We start from the raw sequence: 9357 nt of genomic DNA, 5'->3' as shown, positions 1-9357 counted from the left end.
GATGGGGAGAGTGTAGAGGGAGCTTTACTCTGTATCTAACCCCGTGCTGTACCTGTCCTGGGAGTGTTTGATGGGGACAGTGTAGATGGAGCTTTACTCTGTATCTAACCCCGTGCTGTACCAGTCCTGGGAGTGTTCGATGGGGATCTTGTCGAGCTGTTTCTCGCTGATTCACTGACTGTTATTGCTGTTTTTTTTCAGTCCTGGTTGACCTCCTATGGATACCTCCCTCCTCTGGATGAAGTCACTGGCCAGTTACAGACCTGGGATTCGGTGACCAAGGCGATTGAGTCAATGCAGGAATTTGCAGGGATTAACGTGACTGGTATCATTGGTACGATCTGCCTGATATCTCCAAGTATAAGCCCAGTGTGTGACTGGTATTCTCTCTGCCTACCTCGTATGTGATAAGAGCCTGTGCTCATTGGCTGGATCCTGGTCACATGGGTTGGGGAACTCACAAACCCATCTCGTTCTTATGTCACAAATTATTCCCAGTACAGAGCAAGTCCATTCGGCCCATCGACACTCTTGTGGTGTTTCTGCTCCACTCAGTCCTCCTCCCGCCCCATCTTCACCTCTACCCGCTCCCCCTCCGCCATTATCCTTCAAATCTCTTCCACCGCATGTGTTAATCCAGCTTCTCCCTTAAACCCATGGACACTACCCGCCTCGATCACTCCCTGTGGGAGCCGGTACCACATTCTCCCCAGTCTCTGGGTAGAGACGTTTCTCCGGGATTCCCCATTGGATATATCAGTGACTGTCTTATACTGATGGCCCCGAGTTCTGCTCTCTCTCACTCAGGCGCAATCTTCTCTCTGTCGACCCTATCGAAATCCCTCAATCCTCAGAAGGATTTCAATATGGTTACCCCTCAGCTTCCTCATTCCATCGAGGAGATCCACAGTCTGGGCATTCTTCCCGGATCATTATAACCCTCCCTATTTCTTTTACCCTTTCACGGGATGTGGGTTTCACTGGCTGGGCCCAGCATTTATTGCCCATCCCTAATTGCCCCCTTGAGAAGGTGGGGGGTGAGCTGCCTTCTTGAACCGCTGCAGTCCCCGTGTGGTGTAGGTACACCCACAGCGCTGTTAGGGCGGGAGTTCCAGGATTTTGTCCGGTGTGGTGTAGGTACACCCACGGCGCTGTTAGGGAGGGAGTTCCAGGATTTTGTCCGTGTGGTGTAGGTACACCCACGGCGCTGTTAGGGAGGGAGTTCCAGGATTTTGTCCGGTGTGGTGTAGGTACACCCACGGCGCTGTTAGGGAGGGAGTTCCAGGATTTTGTCCGTGTGGTGTAGGTACACCCACGGCGCTGTTAGGGAGGGAGTTCCAGGATTTTGTCCGTGTGGTGTAGGTACACCCATGGCGCTGTTAGGGAGGGAGTTCCAGGATTTTGTCCGTGTGGTGTAGGTACACCCACGGCGCTGTTAGGGAGGGAGTTCCAGGATTTTGTCCGTGTGGTGTAGGTACACCCATGGCGCTGTTAGGGAGGGAGTTCCAGGATTTTGTCCGTGTGGTGTAGGTACACCCACAGCGCTGTTAGGGAGGGAGTTCCAGGATTTTGTCCCTGTGGTGTAGGTACACCCACAGCGCTGTTAGGGAGGGAGTTCCAGGATTTTGTCCCTGTGGTGTAGGTACACCCACGGTGCTGTTAGGGAGGGAGTTCCAGGATTTTGTCCGTGTGGTGTAGGTACACCCACAGCGCTGTTAGGGAGGGAGTTCCAGGATTTTGTCCCTGTGGTGTAGGTACACCCACAGCGCTGTTAGGGAGGGAGTTCCAGGATTTTGTCCCGTGTGGTGTAGGTACACCCACAGTGCTGTTAGGGAGGGAGTTCCAGGATTTTGTCCGTGTGGTGTAGGTACACCCACAGCGCTGTTAGGGAGGGAGTTCCAGGATTTTGATCCAGTGACAGTGAAGGAACGGCCGATATATTTCCAAGTCAGGATGGTGAGTGGCTCGGAGGGGAACTTCCAGGTGGTGGGTGTTCCCATGTGTCTGCTGCCCTTGTCCTTCTAGATGGTAGCGGTGGTGGGTTTGGGAGGTGCTGTCGAAGGAGCCTTGGTGAGTTGCTGCAGTGCATCTTGTAGATGGTACACACACTGCTGCTACTGTGCGTCGGTGGTGGAGGGAGTGAATGTTTGTGGATGCGGTGCCGATCAAGCGGGGCTGCTTTGTCCTGGATGGTGTTGAGCTTCTTGAGTGTTGTGGGAGCTGCAACTCATCCAGGCAAGTGGGGAGTATCCCATCACACTCCTGACTTGTGCCTTGTAGATGGTGGACAGGCTTTGGGGAGTCAGGAGGTGAGTGACTCTCCGCAGGATTCCCAGCCTCTGACCTGCTCTTGTAGCCACAGTATTTATATGGCTGGGTCCAGTTCAGTTTCTGGTCAATGGTAACCCCCAGGGTGTTGATAGTGGGGGATTCAGTGATGGTAATGTCATTGAAAATCAAGGGGCGATGGTTAGATTCTCTCTTGTTGGAGATGGTCATTGCCTGGCACTTGTGTGGGGTGAATGTTACTTGCCCCTTGTCAGCCCCAAGCCTGGATATTGTCCATGGAGAGAAATGCAGAGTTAATGTTTCGAGTCCATATGGTTCTTCTTCAGAGCTGGGTTGTACAGATTGGAAACGTTGAGTCTGTCTGTCTCTCTCTCTCTCTCTCTTCACAGACGCTGTCAGACCTGCTGAGCTTTTCCACCATTCTTTGTTTTGATTTCAGATTTCCAGGATCGGCAGTATTTTGCCTTTATCTGGATATTGTCCAGATCTTGCTGCATTTGGACATAGAACCACAGAAAAGTTACAGCACAGAAGGAGGCCATTCGGCCCATCTTGTCCATGGCAGCCCGAGGACACCCAGGTGCCTTTTCTAATCCCACCTTCCTGCCCCTGGCCCACAGCCCTGTAGCTTACAGCACTTAAGGTACAGATCCAGGTACTTCTTAAAAGAGTTTAAAGTTTCTGCCCCTACCACCAACTAGGGCAGCGAATTCCAGACACCCACTACCCTCTGTGTAAAAAAGCTCTTCCTCATGTCCCCCCCACACCTTCTGCCACTTATCTTGAATCTATGTCCCCTGGTTCTAGAATTCTCCACCAAGGGAAACAATGTTATCCTGTCCACATGGGCTGCTTCAGTGTCTGAGGAGTTGCGAATGGTGCTGAACATTGTGCAATCATCAGTGAACATCCCCACTTCTGACCTTATGATGGAAGGAAGGTCATTGATGAAGCAGCTGAAGATGGTTGGGCCGAGGACACTACCCTGAGGAACTCCTGCAGTGATGTCCTGGAGCTGAGATGACTGACCTCCAACAACCACAACCATCTTCCTTTGTGCTGGGTATGACTCCAACCAGTGGAGAGTTTTCCCCCTGATTCCCATTGACTCCAGTTTTGCTAGGGATCCTTGATGTCACACTCGGTCAAATGCTGCCTCGATGTCAAGGACAGTCACTCTCACCTCACCTCGTGAGTTCAGCTCTTTTGTCCATGTTTGAACCAAGGCTGCAATGAGGTCAGGAGCTGAGTGGCCCTGGCAGAACCCAAACTGGGCATCAGTGTGCAGGTTATTGCTGAGCAAGTGCCGCTTGATAGCCCTGTTGATGACCCCTTCCATTACTTTACTGATGATGGAGAGTAGACTGATGGGGTGGGAATTGCCGGATTGGATTTGTCCTGCTTTTTGTGTACAGGACGTACCTGGTTGTGGGATCGCTTAGCCCTGTCTATCACTTGCTGCTTATGCTGTTTGGCACACACGTAGTCCTGTGTTATAGCTTCACCAGGTTGACATCTCATTTTTAGGTGTGTCTGGTGCTGCTCCTGGCATGCCCTCCTGCACTCTTCATTCAACCAGGGTTGACCCCCTGGCTTGATGGTAATGGTTGAGTGGGGGATATGCTGGACCATGAGGTTACAGATTGTGTTTGAGTACAATTCTGCTGCTGCTGATGGCCCACAGCGCCTCATGGATGCTCAGTCTTGAGTTGCTAGATCTGTTCGAAATCTATCCCATTTAGCACGATGGTAGTGCCACACAACACGATGGAGGGTATCCTCAATGTGAAGGTGGGACTTTGTCTCCACAACAACTGTGCGGTGGTCACTCCCACCGATACTGTCATGGACAGATGTATCTGCAGCAGGCAGGTTGGTGAGGATGAGTTCAAGTATGTTTTTCCCTCTTGTTGGTTCCCTCACCACCTGCCGCAGACCCAGTCTAGCAGCTCTGTCCTTTAGGACTCAGCCAGCTCGGTCAGTAGTGGTGCTACCGAGACACTCTTGGTGATGGACATTGAAGCCCCCACCCAGAGTACATTCTGTGCCCTTACCACCCTCAGTGCTCCCTCCAAGTGGTGTTCAACATGAAGGAGGCACTGATCCATCAGCTGAGGGAGGGCGGGTACGTGGTCATCAGCAGGAGGTTTCCTTGCCCATGTTTGACCTGATGCTATGAGACTTCATGGGGTCCGGAGTCGATGTTGAGGATTCCCAGGGTAACTCCCTCCCGACTGTATCCCACTGTGTCACCACCTCTGCTGGGTCTGTCCTGCCGGTGGGACAGGACATACCCAGGGATGGGGATGGTGGAGCCTGGGACATTATCTGTAAGATATGATTCTGTGAGGATGACTATGTCAGGCTGTTGTTTGACCAGTCTGTGAGACAGGTCTCCCGATTTCAGCACAGGCCCCCAGATGTTAGTAAGGGAGACTTTGCAGGGTTGACAGGGCTGAGTTTACTGTTGTTTCCGGTGTCTAGATCAATGCCGGGTGGTCCGTCCGGTTTCATTCCTTTTTTTGGGACTTTGTAGCCGTTTGTTACAACCGAGTGTCTGGCTTGGCCATTTCAGAACCAACCACATTGCTGTGGGTCTGGAGCCACGTGTAGGCCCAGACCAGGTCCGGACAGCAGATTTCCTTCCCTAAAGGACATTCATGAACGAGATGGGTTTATACAACAACCAGTGATGGTTTCCTGCTCATCGATAGAATTTTAATTCCAGATATTTACAGAATATAAATGCCGTGGAGAGATTCGAACCCGGGTCCCCAGAGCATTAGCCTGGGTCCCTGCGATACCAGCCCAGTGACAATATCACAATGACATCGACCCCCCTCCCAGAACTGTGCACGGTGCTCCGAGTGTTGTCTAACTGAGGGATATGGAGACCAGAACTGTGCACGGTGCTCCGAGTGTTGTCCAACCGAGGGATACGGAGACCGGAACTGTGCACGGTGCTCCGAGTGTGGTCTAACCGAGGGATACGGAGACCGGAACTGTGCACGGTGCTCCGAGTGTTGTCTAACTGAGGGATATGGAGACCAGAACTGTGCACGGTGCTCCGAGTGTTGTCTAACCGAGGGATACAGAGACCGGAACTGTGCACGGTGCTCCGAGTGTGGTCTAACCGAGGGATACGGAGACCGGAACTGTGCACGGTGCTCCGAGTGTTGTCTAACCGAGGGATACAGAGACCGGAACTGTGCACAGTGCTCCGAGTGTGGTCTAACCGAGGGATACAGAGACCGGAACTGTGCACGGTGCTCCGAGTGTGGTCTAACCGAGGGATACGGAGACCGGAACTGTGCACGGTGCTCCGAGTGTGGTCTAACCGAGGGATACGGAGACCGGAACTGTGCACGGTGCTCCGAGTGTGGTCTAACCGGGGGATACGGAGACCGGAACTGTGCATGGTGCTCCGAGTGTGGTCTAACCGAGGGATACGGAGACCGGAACTGTGCACGGTGCTCCGAGTGTGGTCTAACCGAGGGATACGGAGACCGGAACTGTGCACGGTGCTCCGAGTGTGGTCTAACCGAGGGACACGGAGACCGGAACTGTGCACGGTGCTCCGAGTGTGGTCTAACCGAGGGATATGGAGACCGGAACTGTGCACGGTTCTCCGAGTGTGGTCTAACCGGGGGATACGGAGACCGGAACTGTGCATGGTGCTCCGAGTGTGGTCTAACCGAGGGATACGGAGACCGGAACTGTGCACGGTGCTCCGAGTGTGGTCTAACCGAGGGATACGGAGACCGGAACTGTGCACGGTGCTCCGAGTGTGGTCTAACCGAGGGACACGGAGACCGGAACTGTGCACGGTGCTCCGAGTGTGGTCTAACCGAGGGATATGGAGACCGGAACTGTGCACGGTTCTCCGAGTGTGGTCTAACCGGGGGATACGGAGACCGGAACTGTGCATGGTGCTCCGAGTGTGGTCTAACCGAGGGATACGGAGACCGGAACTGTGCACGGTGCTCCGAGTGTGGTCTAACCGAGGGATACGGAGACCGGAACTGTGCACGGTGCTCCGAGTGTGGTCTAACCGAGGGGATACGGAGATTGGAACTGTCCATGGTGCTCCCACACCACAGGTACTGCAGCGGCTCAAGAAGGCAGCTCACCCACCACCTTCTCAAGGGGCACTAAGGGATGGGCAATAAATGCTGGGCCCGGCCAGTGAAACCCACATCCTGTGAATGAATAAAAAACATGGAAGACGTCCAGCATCTCCTAACCGGAAATTCTCATCCTCCTGTTCAACCCTCCCTATCTCTGTAACCTCCTCCAGCCCCTACAACCCTCCCTATCTCTGTAACCTCCTCCACTCCCTACAACCCTCCCTATCTCTGTAACCTCCTCCAGCCCCTACAACCCTCCCTATCTCTGTAACCTCCTCCAGCCCCTACAACCCTCCCTATCTCTGTAACCTCCTCCAGCCCATACAACCCTCCCTATCTCTGTAACCTCCTCCAGCCCCTACACCCCTCCCTATCCCTGTAACCTCCTCCAGCCCCTACACCCCTCCCTATTTCTGTAACCTCCTCCAGCCCCTACACCCCTCCCTATCTCTGTAACCTCCTCCACTCCCTACACCCCTCCCTATCTCTGTAACCTCCTCCAGCCCCTACAACCCTCCCTATCTCTGTAACCTCCTTCAGCCCCTACAACCCTCCCTATCTCTGTAACCTCCTCCAGCCCCTACAACCCTCCCTATCTCTGTAACCTCCTCCAGCCCCTACACCCCTCCCTATCTCTGTAACCTCCTCCAGCCCCTACAACCCTCCCTATCTCTGTAACGTCTTCCAGCCTCTACAACCCTCTCTATATCTGTAACCTCCTCCAGCCCCTACAACCCTCCGAGGTCTCTGCACTCCTCCAATTCTGGCCTCTTGACCATCCCCCCGATTCCCATCGCTCCACCATTGGCGGCCATGCCTTCCGCTGCCTGGGGCCCTGAGCTCTGGAATTCCCTCCCTAGACCTCTATCTACCTCTCTCTCCCTCTCTCTCTCTCCCTCTCTCTCTCTCCCTCTCTCTCTCTCTCCTTCTATCTCGCTCCTGCATTAAGGTCCTTCCAGCCTGAGACTCATGTCCGCTGTCCCCCTGCTCTCTCTCTCCGTGTGTCCATGATTAATTGTCTGTCTGGGTTCCTGGGAATGGGCTGGGGAAGTATTGACGATATTAATTGGCAGGCGTGTTTGGGATTAATGGATCCTCCTTGTTGACCCCACCAGATGAAGCGACACTGAATGTGACCCGGACACCGCGATGCTCCATCCCCGACATACTCCCGGACAGAGGGAGGAGAACCAGGACCTCACCAGCCATCTGGGCAAAGAGAAACCTCTCCTGGAAGTGCGTACAACGCTGATTAACCCTTTCCTCAACCACTGTCTCACACCAGGGAACCAGGGAAACTCACCCGGCGTAGAGAGGGGGGATTAACCCTCTCACCCACCTCCCCCCCCATTTACACTCAGACACCGGGCAGCCTGTTCCCCTATCGGAGGGGGGGGATTAACCCTCTCACCCACCTCTCCCCCCATTTACACTCAGACACCGGGCAGCCTGTTCCCCTATCGGAGAGAGGGGGGGGGATTAACCCTCTCACCCACCTCTCCCCCCATTTACACTCAGACACCGGGCAGCCTGTTCCCCTATCGGAATGGGGGGGGGATTAACCCTCTCACCCACCTCTCCCCCCATTTACACTCAGACACCGGGCAGCCTGTTCCCCTATCGGAGGGGGAGGGATTAACCCTCTCACCCACCTCTCCCCCCATTTACACTCAGACACCGGGCAGCCTGTTCCCCTATCGGAATGGGGGGGGGATTAACCCTCTCACCCACCCCCCCCATTTACACTCAGACACCGGGCAGCCTGTTCCCCTATCGGAGGGGGAGGGATTAACCCTCTCACCCACCTCTCCCCCCATTTACACTCAGACACCGGGCAGCCTGTTCCCCTATCGGAGGGGGGGGATTAACCCTCTCACCCACCTCTCCCCCCATTTACACTCAGACACCGGGCAGCCTGTTCCCCTATCGGAGGGGGGGGATTAACCCTCTCACCCACCTCTCCCCCCATTTACACTCAGACACCGGGCAGCCTGTTCCCCTATCGGAGGGGGAGGGATTAACCCTCTCACCCACCTCTCCCCCCATTTACACTCAGACACCGGGCAGCCTGTTCCCCTATCGGAGGGGGAGGATTAACCCTCTCACCCACCTCCCCCCCATTTACACTCAGACACCGGGCAGCCTGTTCCCCTATCGGAGGGGGGGGATTAACCCTCTCACCCACCCCCCCCATTTACACTCAGACACCGGGCAGCCTGTTCCCCTATCGGAGGGGGGGGATTAACCCTCTCACCCACCTCTCCCCCCGTTTACACTCAGACACCGGGCAGCCTGTTCCCCTATCGGAGGGAGGGGGATTAACCCTCTCACCCACCTCTCCCCCCGTTTACACTCAGACACCGGGCAGCCTGTTCCCCTATCGGAGGGGGGGGATTAACCCTCTCACCCACCCCCCCCATTTACACTCAGACACCGGGCAGCCTGTTCCCCTATCGGAGGGGGGGGATTAACCCTCTCACCCACCCCCCCCATTTACACTCAGACACCGGGCAGCCTGTTCCCCTATCGGAGGGGGGGGATTAACCCTCTCACCCACCTCTCCCCCCGTTTACACTCAGACACCGGGCAGCCTGTTCCCCTATCGGAGGGAGGGGGATTAACCCTCTCACCCACCTCTCCCCCCGTTTACACTCAGACACCGGGCAGCCTGTTCCCCTATCGGAGGGAGGGGGAATTAACCCTCTCACCCACCTCTCCCCCCATTTACACTCAGACACCGGGCAGCCTGTTCCCCTATCGGAGGGAGGGGGGGGGATTAATTTTGAAATTTCTGATTTGCAATAAATTGTCAATATTTTGCCCTGAGGAATAATTTCAAAGTTGCATAAAATTTGTTTATTTATTTTCCCTTCATTTCCTGATCCTTAACTTTTTGGACCAGGACGAGGCCATTCAGCCCCTCGAGCCTGTTACACAGGAA

At 54.7% G+C, this 9357-nt stretch overlaps 1 protein-coding gene across 1 annotated transcript in view; it reads left to right on the top strand.

Moving 5' to 3' along the window:
* Window positions 1–201: 201 nt before the first annotated feature.
* Window positions 202–9357, top strand: part of LOC144677236 (matrix metalloproteinase-17-like) — a gene marked incomplete at its 5' end in the record, with an annotated part of 30160 nt that continues 21004 nt past the window's right edge. Inside the window, 2 exons of the mRNA XM_078537422.1 lie at window positions 202–334; window positions 7532–7652. Of these exons, the coding sequence (XP_078393548.1) occupies window positions 202–334; window positions 7532–7652 (254 nt within the window). The remainder of the gene's footprint in view (window positions 335–7531; window positions 7653–9357) is intronic.

Source organism: Cetorhinus maximus, unplaced genomic scaffold, assembly GCF_964194155.1.
Source record: "Cetorhinus maximus unplaced genomic scaffold, sCetMax3.hap1.1 HAP1_SCAFFOLD_2334, whole genome shotgun sequence".
Classification (NCBI taxonomy): Eukaryota; Metazoa; Chordata; class Chondrichthyes; order Lamniformes; family Cetorhinidae; genus Cetorhinus; species Cetorhinus maximus.
This window is presented reverse-complemented; position numbering and strand designations above follow the sequence as displayed.